A 24,497-nucleotide genomic window follows, 5' to 3' on the forward strand; every position below is an offset into this window, starting at 1 on the left:
AGTGTGACTCTCTCTCTCTCTCTCTCTCTCTCTCTCTCTCTCTCTCTCTCTCTCTCTCTCTCTCTCTCTCTCTTTTTTTACTGCAAGCAGGCCATCTGAGGACCACATTCCAATTTCAGTTCTTTGTTCTTTACTTTTCTTCCAGTATGCCTTCATCTTTTCTTCTTTCTGTCTTCGGACTATTTTGAACCAGTCTTTTTAGCAACACTGCCTTGGAATCCTTCCGTTTTCAATATTTTTTCCTGAAAGGCTTCTCTGTTGTTTATATCTTCTATTTTTATATTGTTTCTTTCTAAATCCTTTTTTACTTTGTTGAGCCAGCTTGTTGTGGACTTCTTACCCCACAAATATTTGAAAATTTTATTAATTAATCAACTGTCTTGAATTCAAAATCTACATCCAAAAAGCGTGAGTCTTTTTTTTCTCATTACATTTGAAATATTTTCTATATTTTGGTACATTTCAGCACTACTTTGTAATTTCCAACCTTCCGCTGCATTTTGTGGTCCTAATATTCACCTTATAATTCGCCTTTCTAGTACTTCTAATTTATCTAACTTACAGTTTAGTGCCAGGCATTCGCTTGCATATAGGCATTCTGGCTTCACTATTGTGTCGTAATTTCTTATTTTTGCATTTTTGGATAGACACTTTTTACTGTAGAGGTCTTTGGTGATACCATATGTTCTCCCCATTTTATGCAAACTTTCCTCTATTGCACATTTTTCCAAAGCATATTCTTGTATTATCTCCCCAGCATATTTGAAGTTTCTTATCCTCTCCATTTGGCCAATACCTATTTCAATTCCTTACTTTGAATGTAATACAATTTCTATTGCAGTATGGAAAGTCCGTGAAAGTTTTATTTTTAATATATTTTATGAGTTCCCTCATGTCAGCAACTAACTTCTCATCAATAAGTTGCATCTTCTTTGTCATCTACAATATTCCACTGCAGAGCAAGATAATTCATTGGGCAAAATAATGTAACATGCAATTACCTGCACTGCTCCAAGGTAACTATCTCAGTTCTCCTGAGAACATCTGGAAACCTGTAGAGTGATTCATGCACCTTTGACCTTGTTCCAATCAATCTCAACAAACTTTTTTAAATTTATTTTTTAAAATCCACCTTTCTTTTGCGTTCAGTTAGCTGTATTTACAAATGATATATGTTTGAAATATTCCACTTAGATGTCTTTATTTATGAAGTCCATATTTACATAGAGTTATTGATTTAGGATTATCATAATTATTCTCAAATGTCTGAATGGTAGCCTAGATCAGTTGGTCAAAAAGTATACTGAACAACTCAAATACTGTACACAAAGAAGAAACAGATGATTCATGAAGGCACCAGGTATAATCGAACTGATGTCGAGACATATAAACCTGCCTTGATACAAATTCACAACAGGCATTTTGTCTCCATGTCAGTGTAACTGTTACTAGTACTTCTTGAATCATCTGCTGCTGAAATTCATTTGCAAAGTAGATCTTCTATGTGTTCAGTATCTGATTTGCTCTATGGTGGATTGATTCAGACAGCCATATGAAACTCTGAGGATGGTATTACACTATGTGATCAAAAGTATCCGAACACCTGGCTGAAAATGACTTACAAGTTCATGGCAACCTCCATCGGTAATGCCAGAACTCAATATGGTGTTGGCCCACCCTTAACCTTGATGACAGCTTCCACTCTCACAAGCATATGTTCAATCAGGTGTTGGAAGGTTTCTCGGGGAATAGTAGCCCATTCTTCATGGAGTGCTGCATTGAGAAGAGGTATCGATGATGATTGGCGAGGCCTGGCATGAAGCCGGCATTCCAAAACATACTAATGGTGTTCTATAGGATTCAGGCCAGGACTCTGTGCAGGCCAATCCATTACAGGGATGTTATTGTTGTGTGACCACTCCGCCACAGGCCGTGCATTATGAACAGGTGCTCGATCATGTTGAAAGATCCAATTACCAGCCGCAAATTGTTCTTCAACAGTGGGAAGCAACAAGGTGCTTGAAACATCAATGTAGGCCTGTGCAATGATAGTGCCACACAAAACAACTAGGGTACAAGCCCCCTCCTTGAAAAACACGACCACACCATAACACCACCACCTCCGAATTTTACTGTTGGCGCTACACACACTGGCAGACATTCACCAGGCATTTGCCATACCCACACCCTACCATCGGACCGCCACATTGTGTGTACCATTATTCGTCACTCCACACAACGTTTTTCCACTGTTCAATAGTTGAATATTTACACTCCTTACACCAAGGGAGGTGTCGTTTGGCATTTACCGGCGTGATGTGTGGCTTATGAGCAGCCGCCTGACCATGAAATCCAAGTTTCCTCACCTCCCGTCTAACTGCCATAGAACTTGCAGTGGATCCTGATGCTGTTTGGAATTCCTGTAAGATGGTCTGGATAGATGTCTGCCTATTACACTTTACAACCCTCTTCAACTGTCGGTGGGGTCTGTCAGTCAACAGACAAGGTCAGCCTGCATGCTTTTGTGCTATATGTGTCCCTTCAGATTTCCACTTCACTAGCACATCAGAAACAGTGGACCTAGGGATGTTTAGGATTGTGGAAATCTCGCATACACACATATGACAGAAGTCACACCCAATCACCTGACCACATTTGAAGTTCGTGAGTTCCGCAGAGCACCCCATTCTGCACTCTCACGATGTCTAATGACTACTGAGGTCACTGATATGGAGTACCTGGTAGTAGGTGGCAGCACAATGTACCTAAAACGTATGTTTTTCGGGGTGTCTGGATACTTTTCATCACATAGTGTATAAATATCCAAAATCAGTAACAGACTGTAGACGTGATAATCAAAAATGAAAACAACTGAGAAGAACATTTTGAAAATATATCATCACTCTCCAAAAGTTGTTGCCAACCATCAAGTACGTCTCCGTGATGCTTTCAGTGAACTGGGAAAGGACCACGCAATCATTATCATTATTATTACTATTATTATTATTATTATTATTATTATTATTATTATTATTTGTTGTAGTAGTAGTTGTAGTAGTGATAAGGGAATTACATACTGCTAGAGAGGTCTGTATAATTTAATTGTTCATTTTGTTATGTCCTTTCAAGGTCACTATTAGTCATTTCTTCAAATACTTTCTAAAAAGTGTATATTACTGCTCTACTGCTATATTATATGTATTTTGAAGACACAAATACTTACACACCAACAGGCATTGCCCAAATCAGCAATCTTCACTTTAATATCACATACTTCATGAACAGGGTCAGGTGTTCTTGCCAGATTTTTTGTATCAGGACAGGATGCAACACGCCGGAATGCTTTGTCTGTGAGAAGAGAGAGTCAATGTCATCATAAGTTACAGGAAGATATTTGGAAAATGTACCGTGCTTGACTAAAATTGTGCAACAAAGAAATATACATATTAAGGCAACCCAGTTAACTTACATTCTAACTTATGGAAAGTGCATTTTAAAATAATAATCCCCATACTACTCTTAAGGAGGCAATGAATTAAAGCTTTCAAATATTTTTGAAAACTCATAATTCAGCACAAAAGCAGCATGTAACTTTTGGGCCAAATCATTTCTCTCTCTCTCTCTCTCTCTCTCTCTCTCTCTCTCTCTCTCTCTCTCTCTCTAAGTAGTCACCACCAATCTCAGTCTGTAAAATGTTAGTTATTTAAATAACTATTTTCTGCTTTTTAGTCTTTTGTGTGTGTGTGTGTGTGTGTGTGTGTGTGTGTGTGTGTGTGTGTGTGTGTGTGTGTGTGAAATTTATCAATCAATTTCAAACATTTTGCCGAGATTATGATGAAAACAAAGGGTAAATTTCAGGTTTATTTCTATTTCCCTTCACTTGATTTAAGCGATATATTTCTTCCTCATATGTATAACTCATAAAAAGACCATAAAGATAAAAATTAGGGAGATTTGAGCTCACATGGAGGCTTCCCAGCAACTGTTTTCCTGTGAATCAGTCATGACTGGAACAGGAAAAGGGAGAAATGGCAGCGGTACACAAAGTACCCTGCACTACACACCAGACAAGCACGCAAGTTAATACTGCATTGTCATCCAGTTCCAAGCCATGTTATACACAATCTGGACAGCAACTTTTTTAAAGAACACTCTCTTTCCTTTGAAGTAAGTACAATACAAATAACATTTATTTATAGACATTCACAGAAAAAAGTGGATTTTTCCTAATTTGCCTTTCCACGAATGGGGTTTCGGTGTCCTGAATTTTATACTTATAAATAAATTGCACACTAAAATTTTACAATGATCTGCATACCTGAAAACTTGTGTAGACAGGAAATGAAATAAAAAAAGCTTTAAGAAGGGTAAATCTTAGGTGTGGAATAATAAGAATTAATATCCAAAATAAAGACGTACTGCTCAAAAGTGTACATCCTTGTATATTTTTGAAAGCAAAATCTGCTGCTGGTTAACATTCAACACCATGATGCTCCCCCCACTGCATTATAACAAGCTTGGATACTCCTTGGCATTTTGCCCATTATCATCTTGAAAAATAAACCCACTACTGAAATAATGACTGTGGAACTGGGCAATAAATTGGATGAGCCTGCCTTACTGCATAGTCTTTAAATTACCTGTGATGGTGACAAGAGGCATCTGGCATCCATACACAATGTGACAATGTCACAGCCTGCACCTAAATATAATAAGTAGCTACGTATGAGGTCAGAGGTATACTTACATTGTATTGGTGTAGTGAACACACCCTCTGGATGTGATGTCAGACAAGGACTGTGGGAAGGGGTTCTGACAGCAAGGAACTGGCACTCTTGTTGGCGGCATTATAGTAACATGTTTATATAGTGTGAGACTTGCCAACTTGTTTAATAAATGTGTTCTGCCCCATCGAAATCACAGGCAAATCAAAAGTTGTGATTTAGATGATGAAAGAAATCTGAATAGAACATAGACAATGATAAATCTAGAAGGTTCACTTTTAAGCCTAAATGAGTTAGGAAGAAACATCATAGAACATCAGAAGCCATTGAAGGTTTGGTGAAGGTAAACCACCAGCATAACCACATAGTGCCAAGCAGTGGCAGCAGTCCACACCCACTAGTGGGAAATCCAGCAAGCACCAGTAATCCACACCAGATACTGGGAAAACTATCAAGTGGCAGCAGTCTACACCAGGTAGTGGGAAAACTACCAAGTGAGCAGCAGTCCACACAACGTGATGGGAGATCTATCGAAAGCGTCAGCAGTCTGCACAAGGTCACGAGAAACCTAGCAAGTGGCAATAGTACATGCCAGGTAGTGGGTAATGTACTGAGTGGCAGCAGTACTTCTCAGGTAGCAGGAAATCTAGCAAGCAGCAGCAGCCGCAGCAGTGGGGGTAGGGATGGGGGTGAGGGAGGTGGCGGCGATAGCACAGGACTGTAACTCCTCCATACATTTCATGGGAAGCAGCAAGGCTCCGAAAAATGAGTACAAATTGCAAAAAGTGAGCTGTCCTGTGTAGCCTTCAGTTGAAACTTGTGAGCTGAGAGGCCGTGGTCGATGTATAAAATTTTCACCTAACGTTTCGTCTCCATCTGCGAGAGACATCTTCTGAGGTCGTCTGGCTACTGCCACTGAGGCTCCAGGTACTCTCACATTTATAGAGGGCATAGAGGGCACCACCATTCGTCTTGTGATGCCAGCGGTATACTATCTTTGGAAGGTGTGTCATCATTCTCGATTAAGAGTAATTGATTGTCATTCTACTGGTGCAACGTCAACATCCATATTTTGTCTAACTTTAAAACTAACTAACTCTCTCTCTCTCTCTCTCTCTCTCTCTCTCTCTCTCTCTCTCTCTCTTAAAAAAAAAAATACATTGACCACGGCCTCTCAGCCCAGAAGTTTCAACTGAAGACAACACCGGCTGTGAAAGACTACATTGTATGTCCTGCGTAGCGTTGTGGTTTTAAGATCTGTTGGGTTCATAAAAATGACAAATTCAGATTGTACCATGTGGCTACAAGCAGTCTGACAGTGTTCCGAGTGCTGCAGTGTGGGCTGTACACACAGCAGGACACTGAAACATCATAGGTATGTCCATTAATTAATGCACATGTGGAGTATACTGAAAAAAATTGATAGTTCCACTTTCTGCCACCAAGTGAAAAGATGGTACTGTAAGATGTCAGTATATGAACTGTTTCCTGTTTTGACTTCAGTACACTGTTTATCGCTCGGTGACGTGTATCAATTTCTTTTGTGAAGTGACTGTTGGTGTGCAAGGTTAAGAAGGTTGAAGTTTTCCATATGAAACACAATGTCTATTGAGAAGAAAGCCTTTTCAGTGCTGGTAAAAGTTGTTTTATCAGAACAGCAGCATTGGTAGGGCTGCATTATAGGAGTATCACTGACAAAAACAGCTGCAAAGAGGCCCCATCTCAATAAATGGGCGAAAGAATATGATCAAGAAATTTGAAGATACAGGTGAATTATGTGGTGCAGCAGGGAGAGGGAGGCAACCCATTTCCATAGCAGTTGCAGTTGCTGCAGCTATAGCTGACCATGCAAAACATGCCTCACACTCTGCAGCCAGTGCTTGAGTTGTGTGACGGAACTCTCTCCCCCTCATCAACATTTCAAAAGGTTTGGCAGCACATTTTACAGTGGTATATGTATAAGATTCAGAATGAGCACCAAATGAAGCCCCAAGACATGCTACAACGCAGTGACTTTGCCCTTTGTTTTTTGGTACGTGTGGAAATTGATGATATGGCTGGGGAATGTTCTCTGTACGGATGAGGCGCATTTTACTTTGCGCAGTGGTGTGAATGCACAGAATTGTCACATATGGGGTTCTACACTGCCACATGTGCAGGAACATCCACTGAACTCAACCTATGTGACTGTGCAGTGTGATTCCACGAGCTCCTTCATTCTTGGTCCAATTTTCTTATAGGGGATGACACCTCACAGGCCTGTTAGGCGTACAGTAACATCTGCATGTTATAAGGACCTCCTTGTGCAACATGCGATTCCAGCTTTGCTGGAACACAACTGTGCCCATACATCCATTTTCATGCAAGATAGTGTGACACCACATCACTTGCCAGGTGACAGATTTGCTTCGAGAAACCTTTGATAATGACTGCATCATCTCTAGACAATTTTAAGATATGTGGTCTTCCAGATCCCTCAACCTAAATCCATGGCAATTTCTGGTTACGGGTATATCTGAAAGATCATGTCTATCAGGGACGTATCCAGACTCTTCCTGATCTGAAGAGTAGCATGCAATGACATATCATTCTGATGAAACTGAATGTGCTGCATGCAACTGTCTAACATGCCATGTTAAAGATTCAGCATATTCCTGGCTTGTGAACATTCCTGATAAATGTGCCAGAACCACCATTACCACGTGTTTGATCATACCTCCCTCTTTCCTGCACTTGCGCCACATTCTGACTGCTTACAGTGCCATATTTTCAGTTGGTGGCAGAAATCGACACTATTCCCCCCCCCCCCCCCTCCCTCCCCAGCATATTCCGTGAGCACATCAATTAATGAACATACCTATTATATTTCAGTGTCCTGTTATAAAACAACCTGCACTGCAGCACTGGGAACATAATCTGTTTAATAATAACCATCCTGTAGATTAGTTTAGGCCAACCTAGTAGCTGTGACATGAATGTGGATCCTGTAGATTTAATATTGCAAGCTGTAGAGAAAGTGAATGGCCAATTAGGTGAAATTAAACAGTGTATAAAGGATCAAGGAGCTGAAGTTAAGAAAAGTATCTAATCAAAGGGAAATAATTTATGTAAGGGAGAAACTGACATTGAAAACAAGATGAAGTTGTAGATAAAAAGTAACTGAAGTTGATGCATAGAACTGAATGGTGACGTACAGGCAAGTTACGAGCTGAATGTTCCAGGTTAGCGGAATGGAGAGTGGAACACTTCCAGCAGTAAAATGATTTGAACAGATGTGAGAGAGTGAAGGTAGCAGGATGTAATGTGCACAATGATGTGGTTTCACAAGTAAAATAATATTTATTTTAAGTGTGATGCAAGATTATTTTATTTGTGTTAACAATGAATTGGATGGTAATGAAGTGGAGTGGACAGTGATTCAGATAAACATGGATCCAATTTTTGTGATTATGTAGTAAGTGTTCATGGGGCAGAAGTCTTTCCATTAGTGAAATCAGAACCAACAGTTGTCAAAAAAAGTACATTATACTGTGGAACCATAGGATTAATAACAGACACATATCTAACATTAAACTGTTATACAATATCAGACAGGTAAGGTTGCTGCTGCTGTACTGATGGAAATAGGTAATTTTTATGAAGTGATTAAGAGATTGCAGGAATGAGGTGACACCAAACTGGGGGATAATCCATGGCATTGATATGTGAAGTAAATGAAAACAGGCCATGGAAAGAGTAACATAAAAAAAATTATTTGAAGGCAAATTGGAAGCTGAATCATTGGAAGTGTAGAGCCACTATTATTTTACGGCCAATTTGTGGGAATACAGGGGCAAGCACAAGGTACTGGCATTTGTGAGGCAGGCACGGCTTGGCTCGATGGAACTTGCCAGCACAGTGGTAAAGCACGGTTCTTCGAAGGCATGACCCTTGCAGTGCACGCAAGGGAATTTTTCCACTAATGGGTTTCAGTAGTGCTGTTGAAAACGTGACTAAAAGTGTCACATTGGTGTAATGGGTGTGCTGCTGGCCTGTATTATTGGGTGTGCTGCTAGTCTGTATTAATAGTTGCCACTTTGGTATCAGATTCGTTTGCTGCCCACAAGTTTCACTACAATGTGGCGGCGGTGATGGTACAATGCGGAGCCACCAGCAGCAGTCACGAGTTTGCGCCTCTGTCGTGATAACTGCCCCCTGCACTACATACAGCTTCCACACTCAATGTCACAGCTCAACAGAGTTGTCCCAGGCCCACTATTAGTGAGCAGGAGTACTGCCTAGGGGGCAGCATGTTGCATCTCGAGCATGGTAGCTGCCTTCTGCCACTGCGGAGTGAATGCCACCGCACCACACACCATCGATCACTTAGACACAGTCAACCGTCACAGAACTTGCTCCCACTACAAAAATCCTGACTGTCTTCAAGTGCCACTGACACTGGGTGCTTGTGGCATGACTCATGTAACTAGGTAGCCTGCTGCATACTGAGCAGTGTAGTCAACAAATTGGTGTGCGCGTGTTACAACCAGCCACCTGGCTGTCATCTTGCTGGGCATATGGCCACACTACATGGGGTAGGGTCATGTGGTCGCTACTCCATGCTGGCATAGATGTTTGAATGAATAAATTGTTATTTTTATAATCGAGTTTCACTGGGCCACCACCTGCCTCAACTCTCCACTGCCAGCCATCTTCCACAATAGCCACTCCACCGCCTCCGGGGTCAGTTATGCATGGAATCACCAAGTTATGGCACCTTAAGTGGGCAGTACATGCTTCATTATCTATGCAGCACGATGTCTAGAACACAGCCTGCATTGTGATCACAGTGGGGGAGTGAGAAAGCTGTGAGTTATTTTGGCATGTGTGACAAACACTGTATTCAGGCAGGAATGTCTGCATGACTATAAGGTTACTTTAATCAGCCAGAGAAACCAGCTGATCTGTCCAAGATTCATGGCAACTGGATGGAGCAGTACTTGGGAGCCCGTTAGATGTTCACAGTGCAGTGTGCTTGGGCATACTGCACTGGTGTAGAACCAGTGTCGTTAAGTACGTTAGGTGCCATCGTTATAAGTACGCTGTGAGGCAATGCAGAAATTGTTAATGAGAAGGTGCAATTTGTTGGTAATTTTCAGTGTGTGAGTGTTGCGAATTTGTATTATGTGTATTATGTATGAATGAAGGATAAAGATTTTGCAATGACAGACTGAGGCATGTGGGGCTTTTGGAGTCAGAGGCAGTATGTTTATTGATGGAAAAGGTAGCATAGCTGTCAGCAGAGAATACACAGTTTTGAGGACAAATAGCAGTTAAAGATGAGTACATATCTTTGTTCCAGCCACCAGAGAATAAGGTGGATTCAGGGGCCACCAGTCTAATAACTCTCTTTTCTGGGAGGTCACCTGAGGCTGTGATATCATTCGTGGAGGAGCTAACAACGTCAGTGGGTATAGCTAGTTGAACTGATGGTCAGTTGTTACAGGTGATGAAATTGCATTTAGTGGGACAGACAAAACTTGTATAAGCTATACAGAGGTGGTGAGGAATGCAGAGACATTTACAAGCAGCTGAAGCAGGGGCTTCTGCAGAAGTACAAGAAGCAGACCAGTGCAAGGTCCTTTCAGAAACAACCGAGTATCATTACTAAGAGGCACGGAAAGGCCTTAGAGGATTTTGATAATAGGGTACAGAAGATAAATGTGCAGACATATAGACTGGGGGAAAATACTTATATGAATGAATTTTTGCTGTTGGAAGCTGAGCAAAGGGTGCTCGATGCTTCCCTGAGAGACTTATCACCTGATATGTCTGGAAGGGTACTCACACATGCTCCAAAGTATCTATAGCTACTGTCAGGGAAGCAATGGAATGTGAGGAGATGGATGTGTCAATGCGCGTACGCGATAGGCGTGGAGCGTTCTCCACAAATATAAAATGTCACAGATGTGAATGGAGAGGGGGCATGCAGAGGCAGTGCCTCCAGCCTCGGTGGGGTATAAGTGATGGGTTTCAGCAAAGGAATTTTATTAGCAGTAATAGGGGTAGACTTCTTGTATCAAGATCATGCCAAAATTGACCTTTGGTGATGCGTAGTGGAGGTTAGTGGGAAAACATTTGAGCTAGGGGAAACTTTTGCCAGTGTGAAGCTAGTGGGAGATGCATCTATCATATTGGGCAACCAGATCAAACTGCATACAAATCATTAAGGCTTGATTCCCATGAAAATGTGCCAGGTGGCACTGTGAAGTCCCTCAGAGAGTGTGGAGCTGGACTTATCTGTCAATATGTTATGTGTAATACAGCCACTGAAATGAATGTTAAATTCAGCAAGGCATTTTGTTAAAAGGAGTACTGTATGTGTAAGGGAGAGATGGCGGGAAGGTGGTACATGAGAATCTGGATAATTTTAGTGCTCAAGAGGTTGACAATGGGGATGTTAGTAGCAAATTTGGACAGGTTGGAAGAGTATGACTGATGCACAGTGTGTGAACCGTGGGAAGCCACAGGCCACTGGCAAGACTGCATTATGTAGTAAGGTGAAGTATGCTAAGGGATTAGAAAGAGTACAAATGGAGGAATTATTGTTGGAGTTTGAAGACTTGATTTTTTGTCAGGGTCTGTTGCCAACGACACACATTACACAGCACAGCATTCTGACAGGAACTGAAACATCAGTGTACCGGAAGCCTTATCGGATACCTCGATATATACAACTAATTACGGAACAGTTCATCAACCAGCAGTTAGCCAAATAGATGTGATCAGCACCAATGCAGGGGGATCAAGTGTTGTGGTTGTTCCAAAGAAGTCTACAGATGGTTCTCAGAAGTACAGGTACTAGTGGGACTACCATCATCTTAATAGTACGACACTGACAGATACACACCCCATATCCATGTCATGAAGATCATCATCAACTTGCAGCACTGCCAGTATTTCTCTACCACAGATTTGAGGAGTTAGTATCATAAGTTTGAAGTGGTTTCAGAGAATTGACTGAAGATAGCATTCTTGGTACCCTGGGGGTTATTATCAGTATAAAAAGTTGCCCTGTGGATTGAAGAACGGTCCTGCAATGTTTCAGTGATTGTTGGATGGACTATTAAGGGAGTTGAAGCCTCATTAATCTCTAATCTACCTGGATGACATAACTTCATTCTCAAAAGAGGAGGAGGAACATAGGCAGCAACTGAGGGAATATTTATGAGATTGTGGGCTGCACATCTGACATTAAGCATGGAAAAGTGTCATTTTGCTTTGGAGGAAGTAGGTTACTCATTTTTGGGACTCTTGAATTATTACACTAAATCTGTAAGGGGTTCCCTTATACAGCATGACCACTCACACAGCTGATGAAGAAAGGAACAAAATTTATTTGGACGGAGGACTACCAGGACATGTTTAATGGGTTGACAAAAGTTTTAATGCCAAGTCCAGTTTTAAGTTTTCCATATTTTTAGAAGGAGTTTATATTATCATGTGATGCATCTAACTAGGCTTTGGGGTGTGTCCTGAGTCGAGAGGTCAACAGTGAGGAGTATCCTGTGGCTTATGCATCGAGGCAAGTGAATAGAGCAGAGAAAAGCTATTCTGCTATGGAAACAGTGTTGCTTAGCCTCCTATATGGGATCACATGGTTTCAGTGTTACTTGTGTGGGAAGAAATTTAAAGTAGTGACTGAACACCCTGCACTGAAATGGCTATTAGGGTTACAGGACTAATCCAGCAGATTAATATGATGGGCATTACAACTCAGTGAGTTTGATTGCCAAGTAGTCCGTAAGTCAAGGAAGAAACAACGAAATGCAGACATTATGAAAGGAGGGAAGGAAGATTATGATTTAATTTCCCGCTGACACTGAGGCCACTACAGAGACAGCACAAGCTCAGAACATTTCAAGAATGGGGAAGGAAACCGACCATGCTCTTTACAAGGAACCATGCCAGCATTGACCATCCCAGCATTTTCCTGGCTCAATTTAGGAAATAGCGGAAAACCTAAATCTGGATGGCCAGCTACTGATTTGAACCATCATCCTTCTGAGTGAGAGTCCAATGTGCTAATCATAGCACCACCTCACTCAGTGCAAATGCTGTAAGCAGGATGGTAGTGTAGTGAGAGATTGTGCAGGGAAGTAATTCTTCCGAGTCATTTATTTGAAAACTCTTGAAGATTTTTTAAGTAATACAAATGTTATTAACATTCTACATCTCTTTCTTCATGTCTACATATTTGCAGCCCTCAGCCACTAGTCTTCATGAAAAAGGAATCACTTAGAAAGCAGTAGAGAAAAAGAAAAAGAACAATTCTTATAAGATTCCACATCATGGATATGTATAAGAGAGGATTGGAAAGAAAGTGATGTCAGTCAACTTAGCTCTGGCATTTTTTATCATTTTTCATACCAAAAAATTTGGGCTGTAAAAGTAAGGAACTATGAACTCTTCAAAAAGGATCCTTTCTCCTACCCCAGAGTGTGATAAAAGCCACTTGTGTAAGAGCAGATACAATATCCAGATAGGCAGAAATTTTTATAGGAGATTTAAAGAACATAAAGACCTGGACTATTCCAGGCCATCAATAACTTAACTGTCTTATGCACTACAGAGGAAAGGTCGGATAACCAATTTTCTGGAAGAAATCGAAATCTTAAGAAGTCATCATTCTCATCCTTTCAATAAAATTAATGAATGAACAGACCTGTATCACAAAAATTTTAATTAATTATGACATTATCTAAGCAGATTAGCGTGTCCATATGACAACATTTTTCCTTAACGTACAGGTCCTCTTCCTTCTTTATGTTGTGATGGTTCCAACACCTTTCTGCTGTTACTTTCCATTTTTTCATTTTAAATAATTCACTAATCTCATGTCCATCTTGTACTACTCCTGTGCTTGGGTCGTGTGCAGCTTCAGTACTCATGACTAGTATGTACTATTACATAGTGTTTTCGTGTTTGTGTTCCTCGTCTCTCGCTTCATCATGGTCTCTCTTTTAATTTAGAAATTTTGGCCACATCATTCCTTATCTGATATTTCAACACTGAGGATACCCTCCCATTCATGTGTAACAGAATATTTTTATTATTACAGTTTACACTAGATGATGAAACAAAGTGTTCCGAAACTGGTCATGAACACAATAAAAGATTGTGCATTAAGTAACTGTCCGGCAGTTTCTTTCAAAACAAACATTCTACAACGATGGTATCATTAAACTGGTCTCTCACTGGAAGAAATGTCTTCATCACCAGGGTGACTATGTTGTTGTGGTCTTCAGTCCAGAGACTGGTTTGATGCAGCTCTCCATGCTGCTCTATCCTGTGCAAGCTTCTTCATCTCCCAGTACCTACTGCAACCCACATCCTTCTGAATCTGTTTAGTGTATTCATCTCTTGGTCTCCCTCTACGAATTTTACCCTCCCCGCTGACCTGCAATACTAAATTGGTGATCCCTTGATGCCTCAGAACATGTCCTACCAACCGATTCCTTCTTCTAGTCAAGTTGTGCCACAAACTCCTCTTCTCCCCAGTTTTATTCAACACCTCCTCATTAGTTATGTGATCTACCCATCTAATCTTCAGCATCCTTCTGTAGCACCAAATTTCGAAAGCTTCTATTCTCTTTTTCTCTATACTATTTATTCTCCACGTTTCACTTCCATACATGGCTACACTCCATACAAATACCTTCAGAAAAGACTTCCTGATGCCTAAATCTATACTCCATGTTAACAAATTTCTCTTCTCCAGAAACGCCTTCCATGCCATTGCCAGTCTACATTTTCTATCCTCACTACTTCAACCATCATCAGTTATTTTGCTCCCCAAATAGCAAAACTCATTTACTACTTTAAGCATCTCATTTCCTTAGCATCATTCGATTTAATTTGACTACATTCCATTATCCTCGTTTTGCTTTTGTTGATGTTCATCTTATATCCTCCTTTCAAGACACTGTCCATTCCATTCAGCTGCTCTTCCAGGTCCTTTGCTGTCTCTGACAGAATTACAGTGTCATCGGCGAACCTCAAAGTTTTAATTTCTTCTCCATGGATTTTAATTCCTACTCCAAATTTTTCTTTTGTTTCCTTTACTGCTTGCTCAATATACAGATTGAATAACATTGGGGATAGGCTACAACCCTGTGTCGCTCCTTTCCAAAACACTGCTTCCCTTTCATGCCCCTCAACTCTTATAACCGGCATCTGGTTTCTGTACAAATTGTAAATAGCCTTTCGTTCCCTGTATTTTACCCCTGACATAATCAGAATTTGAAAGAGAGTACTCCAGTCAGCATTGTCAAAAGCTTTCTCTAAGTCTACAAATGCTAGAAACGTGGGTTTGCCTTTCCTTAATCAATTTTCTAAGATAAGTCGTAGGGTCAGTATTGCCTCACGTGTTCCAACATTTCTATGGAATCCAAACTGATCTTCCCAAAGGTCAGCTTCTACCAGTTTTTCCATTCGTCTGTAAAGAATGTGTGTCAGTATTTTGCAGCCATGGCTTATTAAAGTGATAGATCGGTAATTTTCACATCTGTCAATCCCTGCTTTCTTTGGGATTGGAATTATTATATTCACCTTGAAGTCTCAGGGTAGTTCGCCTGTCTCATACATCTTGTTCACCAGATGGTAGAGTTTTGTCAGGGCTGGCTCTCCCAAGGCTATCAGTAGTTCTAATGGAAAGTTGTCTACTCCCGGGGCCTTGTTTCGACTCAGGTCTTTTAGTGCTCTGTCAAACTCTTCACGCAGTATCATATCTCCCATTTCATCTTCATCTACATCCTCTTCCATTTCCATAATATTGTCCTCAAGAAAATCGCCCTTGTATAGACCCTCTATATACTCCGTCCAACTTTTTGCTTTCCCTTCTTTGCTTAGAACTGGGTTTCCATCTGAGCTCTTGATATTCATACAAGTGGTTCTCTTTTCTCCAAAAGTCTCTCTAATTTTCCTGTAGGCAGTATCTAGCTTACCCCTAGTGATATATGCCTCTACATCCTTACATTTGTCCTCTAGCCATGCCTACTTAGCCATTTTGCACTTCCTGTTGATCTCATTTTTGAGACATTTGTATGCCCTTTTGCCTGCTTCATTTACTGCACTTTTGTATTTTCTCCTTTCATCAATTAAATGCAGTATCTCTTCTGTTACCCAAGGATTTCTATTAGCCCTCATCTTTTTACCTACTTGACCTTCTGCTGCCTTCTCTATTTCATCTCTCAAAGCTACCCATTCTTCTTCTACTGTATTTCTTTCCCCCATTCCTGTCATTCGTTCCCTAATGCTCTCCCTGAAACTCTCTACCACCTCTGCTTCTGCCAGTTTATCCAAGTCCCATCTCCTTAAATTCCCACCTTTTTCCAGTTTCTTTAGTTTTAATCTACAGTTCATAACCAATAGATTGTGGTCAGAGTCCACATCTGCCCCTGGAAATGTCTTAAAATTTAAAACCTGGTTCCTAAATCTCTGTCCTACCATTATATAATCTATCTGAAACCTGTCAGTTCCTCCAGGCTTCTTCCACGTATACAACCTTCTTTTACGATTCTTTAACCAAGTGGTGACTATATTGAGAAATAAATATGTACAGATAAATAATAAATAATGTTTGTTTTATTTAAAAGCTTCAGGAGTTTTCACATTAAAATTTCAGAGGCACAACTTTTCAGCATTCCCTCATACTAGGTCACACCCTTGCTGAATGGAAAGCAATACAGAACACTGACAGTGATTGCTAGCTGTATGGGACGCAACTGTAGTTCAGCATGTGTGACGGTCTGTTGTGTAAGATAACTAGGTTAGAGTTGTGAGTGGTGGTGCTGGCTAAGTTGAAGGAGGACATACTGAGAGAGGCACATTATCGCATTTTGCCTGGTCATGGAGGGTGAAGAGCAACAAACTGAAGGTTGGTTGGAAGATATGGGTGGAACAGAAGAAAGGGAGATGTGTATCAGTATGTGAGAAATTATGTGTAGCACACACAGCATGCAGACTTGTGTCCTAAACAAATACTATTACAGAGGCTGCCAGAAGCATCAAAGTTATTTGTAATGATTGGCTTGGATGGGTTAGGACGATTTAATTGCACTCGGACAGGGAATCATTTTGTGCTGACAATGACACATCACTTTTCGTGGTATGTAGAGATGATCACTATGTCTAACTGGCATGCAGCTACAGTCAGAAAGCAACAGATGGATGCCTAATTTTGGGGTGCCAGAGATGTCAATTACAAACCAAGGGACAAATAATGTGTCAAACTTAATGAAGTAATTATGTTGCATGTTATCTACGAAGAATCTGAGAACTAGTCTGCTTCAACCTCAGACAAATTGTAGAATGGAACGAGTGCATCATACAATTGGAGGGATGCTGAATTTATAGTTAAACTTGTATTATGATGACTGGGACACAGATCTCATATTTCTTGCGGCTGTGTTCAATTCGAAGGTCCACACTAATATGAATTCCAAGTAGTATACAGCAGGAAAATGGTGTCACCATTTGATATGATTAATGCAAGAAGGAGCAAGGACAGAGAGTCAGTCTGTACTTGTGCTATAACAGTGAGAGAAGTATAGAAACAGGAGCAGGAAGCAAACATGAGGGCACTGTAGAGGCAAGAGGCAGAGGTGAAATGCACAGGGTGCTTACCACATTATAGGGTAGGGCAGTGGATAATGTTATCCACCTCTTCCATGTCAAAGGGTAAGATTAAAAAATTCTTCGTGAGGTACAAGAGACCTTACCAAGTGCTGAAAACTACATCACCATTCAATGTTAAGGCACAGTTGCCCACAAGGTTGACAACAGTGGTTGTTCAACACCTGTGACCATTCTGAGGCCCTCCAGAGTCGGTCCCGGGAGTACTATAGTCCGTTTAAAATTACTTGATAGTTGACATCTGTCACCCAGCACTACAGTGTTGCCACATTGGGTACTAAATCATGTTTTGAGCAAAAGAATCCAGCATTCTTTGGCTAGTGGTGTGTGTGTGTGTGTGTGTGTGTGTGTGTGTGTGTGTGTGTGTGTGTGTGTGTGTGTGTGTGTGTGTGTGTGTGTGTGTGTGTGTGTGTGGATTCATGATCCAAACACAACATGAAAAAAAGCCAGACAAGGAATTGGAAGTTAACTGACCATTAGCTGTGGAAGTTTGGCAACATCGAACAGTTCAGGCATGACTCTGATTGGAGGAAGACACCTCCAACACGTGAAGTGTCAACTACCAAGTTATTTTAATCAACTATAGGTCCAAAGCCAGAGAAGGGCGCAAAGAGGAAGAAGCACAGCAGTGAACATGAGAATATGGACTGACTAATGCAGAAGGTCCCCACACTGAGGTTGAGGAAGTGACAGGTATTTTGCTGTGTTTATTGGTAATTGTTTAGGGTATTATGTGCTGGATGTTGGGTTGTAATACATTGGAGGGGGGTAAGGAATGAACTTTGTGTTAGAGTAAGGGTTCTTTTAATTCTCTTTGTATGAGAGTAATAACTGGTGGCAGCAGGCCTTTTGAGGAGGGGGATGGTAGTTCCTGTCGTCAGGTTGCTGTACATCGAGGGCAAAGATGGGAGGGCTGCTAATCGTTGGGCTAGCCTGGAGCGGAGTGAGGATGCTGCAGAATCAGCACCTGGAGGGAGTAGTTCTTTACACCAAAGAAGAGGATGTAGTGGAAACCAGCCATCAATGTACAATAAATTTAGTTTTTAATGTGTGAGAGTTAAGGAATGATGTGAGGAGGCCAGAGGGGGTGTTTTCTGGGCTTCAACAGAGAGCCTAGAGCAGGATTGTGCTTGGGAAAGTTTTGGGGGAATGTAAGAAGTTGAGTAAGTCTTATGAATGACTACAGGAACAGAGGCAGCAAGCAGTGGAAGTGGTGCAGTGTTCGTTTTGTCAACAGAAGAGGGCTTGGATTGATGCTGGAGGGAGAATTTTCAAGATGGTGTTCAAAACAGTATATGCCAGTTACATGAAAGTGTTAAACAAGACTGTGGAGGTGGCAAAGAAGTTGTCAGACAGTACCAAGTCAGTGGTGTAGTGGCATACCACACAGACAAAAGAGCTGGGGAGTGAATTGTTGAACAATATACATATGCTATGTGAGCTGAAAAGTGAGGTGATGAAATATGCACAAGCTCAGAGGATACTGTGAATCAAGATCTGAGAATCACACAAGCATGGGTGGAAGAGTTGGCAGCAAGATTCACCATGACAAGACTGTTACAATCAATAGCACACAGAGTATGGGATACTTGGGTGGCGATGGTGAGCTTACAGGAAGCTATTCATCATGTACTGCATGGGAAACTGAGTCCCATCCTGTTATGACCAGAGCAATACTTACGGGCATTACAAAAATCTGAAGGGAACTATACCCAGAGTTGAGACTGGTTACAGAGCCCAGTAGGCAGAGTTCATGGTTCTATTGGTACAGCATCGGTAGAGGTAAAAACTGACCATGCACGGTTATACAAACTGGTTCGGTTCCCGGTAGCAAGTAAACAGGGACAATTTAAATGTTATACCATTCATCCTTATCTGTTGAGGTGGGGAACCCTAGGGAAAGTAAGGACAGGTGGTGTGTTGTTAATCTTGGAAGAAGGAGACCGACATTTAGTAATGATGGAGAGTAACTCAGCACTATCGGAGGGAAAAGTTTACAGTGTGCCTGATCTGGGAGATTCAAACTAGTGAAAATGCACGTGTGATGCAGCTATTCCTGGGCAGAAAATATGGGTGGGATCATCCTAGGGACATTGAGGAACCTAAACTGTATTTCCAGCAAGCAGGGTTATACTGGATTTATTCCGTGTATAACAAGATGGTAGTGTTGGTGAGCTGCTGCGAGCAGGAAAGGCTCAATGAGACAAGATGAGTGGATGTGAGAAGTGGTGGGTTGTTGATCAACGGGACAGGATGTGACATAACAGGGCCAACATTCCATCTACCAGCTAGAATTGCAGACAATATCATGTTGACCCTAAGACAGTCAAAGTTGTACTGCCCAAATGAACCAATAGAAGTACTTTCAATGCAGAATCTAACCTTCTTGAATAATGTATTGAAACCAAACCTAATCCATTCCCTGAACCAACTAATAGCCATGCAAGAGGGACAGATTTTGGCGGACCACTTGATGCAGCATGTATAGCAGTATACGAAAGAGCAACAACAAGTGTGACCACTAGATTCACGATATGTAGTGCTGCAGCGGCTGTAACTCTGCTGTGCACAGCCTTCATCTATTTTAGGTGGCAAGCTGCCCGTCAACTTGTTCCCCCAGCAGTGGGAATTCCAATAGACTGGATCCCTAGAGCAAGAAAACGAGTGTGGAATACTGTAGGGTGAATGTGGCTGAGAAATGTACTCTTTAGAGTTTAAGGTGGGATGTAACAGAAAATGTAAACATTTATTTAAAAAGTCGTTACAGCCATATTTATTAATGCATGAATCTAAAATTTTGCACGTGTAAAGCGAAAGAGCTGTGTTTTGAAGGAAAATATAATAAAATATGCAGGATTAATATTTTGACAGAAATTTTAATTTTTAATTTTTTTATTGTCTTTTTATAAAAAGCCCTAACTCAAATTCTATTCATGCAATTAATCTGAAAATTTTATTGTAGTGTCCTGACAAGGTTATAAGACCACTGAACAACAGTTATTAATTTATGGTAAAAATTGCAGCATTAACAGAAGTTTTAATTTTGCACATCCAAAATTAACTTATTTTCTACATAAAATCACGGAAAAATCAGAATGTAATTGCAGGATCTCATATTTTTTAGTTCCAGGAAGACAGCAACATGTTGCGAACAGTTCCTGAAAATTTCTTAGCTTTGGCGCATATACTTTTTGAGAAAAGGCTTCTAATGAAGCAAAAAATGTAAAACAGAAAAAATGAGGTTCAAAGATTTTCTTCTTATACTTCTACATGTAATAAGCTTACCTCAATTTTAAAATCCTCCATACTGATACTCCTCACACTCCAGGTGTGTCTTCTCTCCTCTGTGAATCTGCCTGGCCTGTATTTGCAGGTAAGACACTGGTCTGTTAGCTTTCTTGACCCTGCTCTCGTCAATGGTGTAAAATGCTTTTGTTGTAAACACACCAGCATCTATACCAACTTTCTTCAGCAGTTCAATTCTTCCATTATTTCCGTTATTGTAAAATAAAACTGTATCCTAGACACCTAGTTTGAGTACTTCAAGTCCACAGAATGTCCTTTTCGAGCATCTAATCCAAATTAAATTATTGAAGCTTTCATTTGCATTCTGTGTCTTTTCAGGAAGACACTTCCTCAATAAATCAGGGTTTGCAAGAAACCTGAATGTGGGCTTAATTGCATTCATAACAAGTGGGTGTTTATGTGAATACGTCTCATTTCTGTTGTTGAACTTACACCAATCGTCTTTCAGACTCAGATTGTGCTTTGATGTTTGGTCAGTGGATAGTTTATGAAAAAAAGTCATCCACACAGCACGCCTCATTGCCTCTAACAAGGGAATGGTCAGACTTGTCATGCCGAAACACGTATTGATTTTTTTAGCACTGTTATTTAACTGTGCAAAAGGTCCGTTTGCAAAATTGTAGCTGCTGACATGAACTGGAAGTCCCTAAAAAAAAAAAAAATCACGAACATGGCTGTGTTTCCTGCTTGGCGCTTGCAGTGACGGCTGGCCACCCCTGGAAATGGCGAGTCGCGAGCTTTGTGCGCATGGTCGGGAAGAGCGGCCGTCTTACCGCGGCGTTCACTGAAGAGGAATATCGCTGCAAGGTTTTGGTGGAAAGGGGGAACGAATATTCGTTTCTGTGGCATGCACGTCCTTTTAATTTCTGGTACGTATTTTGAAACATACCGTCCTGAAACTGGTTAGAGATATGAAAGATGTTCTGTACATGTTCATCTATACTCCGCAAGCCACTTTACGGTGAACATTCAATCACCCCTCACAAGTGATGGCGAACCCTGTAAATGTTTTGCTGCTTGCCATAGAGATATACCACAGACGCCAAATGAAGCAATCAAGAGAAAACACGCGCAAGACTATGTGTTGTGCGACATGGTTGTTAAACTTCTAGACGAGCATGTAAATGGCGTAGACATGTGGCTAGAAACAACTGGAACACTCGATATTGCAGACTGTGACTATACAGACGGCGAAGACACCGACGAAAGTAGCACTCATGAAGACTCTTCGAGTGATAGTGCCGCGTACCATCATCAATTATCTCCGAAAGTAACACCAGCAACTACAATTACCTTATCAGACAAAGAAAAAGCGGTGACGTATTGGTTGAACGAAAGTGGTAAGAAACGCCTACGTGTCAGTACTGTTCAAAATAAGTATCGCTTTGTCCGTTCTGAACGTGAATTGTATAGATGGAAAAAGCAAGTCGCTCGACGACGTAATAGTCGACTGGAAATTGCGACGGAGATAACTGCGCGACTTTTTGAGTTATTTACCAATGCCAGACAACAGTCATTTGGTGTGAGCAATACAACTTTGAGTGACTGGGCGTTAGAGATTGCCAACGCGATAGGCGCTAAAGAATTTACAGCTTCTCAGAGTTGGATTAGTCGCTTCGAAAGATCACATAAAATTGTGGCAAGAAAAATAACAAAATTTGTATCGAGAAACAGGTCGGAAAATGAAGTGACACAAATCGAAATGATATAAGCTTTTCTTACGAATGCAAAAAATAAGATCGCTAGTTTTAGTGAATCATACGTGTACAATGCAGATCAGTCAGGTTTCCAAAAGAAATGCGTACGTAAAGAACACTGTCATTCAAACGGGACAAACATATTAAGGCGATTGCACAGTCCATGACTGCACTCACCCATTCATACACTATAATGCCCATAATTAGTCTGGATGGTTCATTGCTGCCTAAAATGTATGTGTGTCTTCAAGAACCAACTGGACGTTTTGGACCACGTGTCAAAAGAACAATGTTCTACACAAACAATCTTGTGGTAGACGCATTGAAGTCTGGAAAAATGGAAATGAAAACGTTACACTTTTCATGCGTCATGCTTTTTTTCCGCTCTGCGGGAACAAATCTCTTCTCCTAGATTCGTGGTCAGGTCATAAAAGGTCTGATTCATTAAAAGCTGTATTTCGAGCCCATCCTGATAAAGAAGTAGAGATGCTTCAGATTCCACCCGGCACGACCAACGTAATTCAACCTGTAGACAGAGAATTTTTCCGCCAGTGGAAGGCATTTTACAGAAAACTAACAGAGAAAATTATTGTGTGCTGATCACTGCAATTTCCTGTCTATCACCGTGACAATATTCTCAAGCTGCAATCAGTAGTACATTATCAATTTTCCTCCCCACGATTTCAGAATTTGATTAAATATGCGTGGCAATCCTCGAAATATGCTGATATTAGGCCTGATTCATTCCTAACACCAGCCCAGTTTTGTCTACGGTCATCTAACAACGTCTGTGATTCGCAGGGCTGTCATATGTCGTCTTTACTTGTATGTTCTTGGTGCACAAAAAACCTATGTTTTGAACAATGTATCAATGTTTCGCATTTTTGCGGTAATTACAAGAAATAAAATTTGGACGTGTTCTGAACCGTATATTTATTTGTGTCTATTTCATAGCTATTTGGAAAGAATGTCGTAGATAACATATCAGCCATATTTGTCAACGAATGTTTAATTATCATACGATCGCTTTCACTGGGGAAATCAGCTCTCTCACCGCTGTGGCAAGAGAGCGGCGCGTAGCTAACGCCACCTTGTCCCTAGATGGCGTTGGTATAACGTAGCGAGAGAGGTCAGGGTTGTACAAGAGGCAGTTATAAGCGCGGAAACCATGCGACAATAATGTCTTACTTCATAAAATTGTTTACAGACTTCCAGGTCATATCAGCAGCTAAAATTCTGCATACAGACTTCTTGCAATGTTAACTCACAGTGGTAAAAAAAGCAACACAGGTTTCGACATGACAAGTCTGACCATTCCCTTGTAAGTGTTGTGTGTTTCTCCTTATAGCTCGCCCATAAAATAACTGAACAGAATAAATTTCTTTCAGAGTAAGCCTGTCTTTTCCTCCTAGTGGTTTTCCACCCTCAAGTACTTCATCTTTCTTCTCTTTCAGCAAGCGACGAAGCCTAGCACCAAGCCTCTTTTGGATGCGGCCAACACATTCCAATTTTTCTATTGTTGTACTGTACGGATTTTTATCTGTTATAGCTTTGAATGAAGAGGGGTCCACATCACCAAGGTACCATACTGGTCCTCAGACCTGGAGAACATCCAGAACATCCTCACAACTGCAGCAGCCTCCATGCCCCCACTTGAGCCACTATAATTTTTAGAGGATGCTACTGCATGCTTTTCTTGCCACAGTTTCTCACTGTCTTCATTGTTGGACATTTTCCTTGTTGCACACTGGGGGCAGTATTTAGACATAATTTCTACTTCTAGAACTTATCTGAGTCAATACCAATAACAGATGCAACTCCATACACAGATATGTGACCCCTTTTCATCCAGGTCACACACACACACACACACACACACACACACACACACACACACAGGTTAGTAACATTTGTAGGAGATTCACTGTCATGAATATCTACCCCAGCATCTATTTCTTTTTGGTTTATTTCCACCAATTCCTCCACCACTTTCTTCATAGAAACTTTGGTAGTATCGCACAAAGCATCAGACATTTCTTTATTTATTTTTTCAAAGCTTGCACACGGTGGAGGCATGTTCAGAAACCCACTCAAT

General features: G+C 40.9%; 1 protein-coding gene across 2 annotated transcripts in view; it reads right to left on the reverse strand.

Moving 5' to 3' along the window:
* Nucleotides 1-24,497, reverse strand: part of LOC126184992 (SRSF protein kinase 3) — a 380,865-nt gene that overhangs the window by 57,459 nt on the left and 298,909 nt on the right. For both annotated transcript variants that reach the window (XM_049927704.1, XM_049927703.1), the window contains exon 10: nucleotides 3,224-3,348. In XM_049927704.1, the coding sequence (XP_049783661.1) occupies nucleotides 3,224-3,348 (125 nt within the window). The remainder of the gene's footprint in view (nucleotides 1-3,223; nucleotides 3,349-24,497) is intronic.

The sequence above is a fragment of the Schistocerca cancellata genome, chromosome 4 (genome assembly GCF_023864275.1).
Source record: "Schistocerca cancellata isolate TAMUIC-IGC-003103 chromosome 4, iqSchCanc2.1, whole genome shotgun sequence".
In the NCBI taxonomy this organism is placed as follows: domain Eukaryota; kingdom Metazoa; phylum Arthropoda; class Insecta; order Orthoptera; family Acrididae; genus Schistocerca; species Schistocerca cancellata.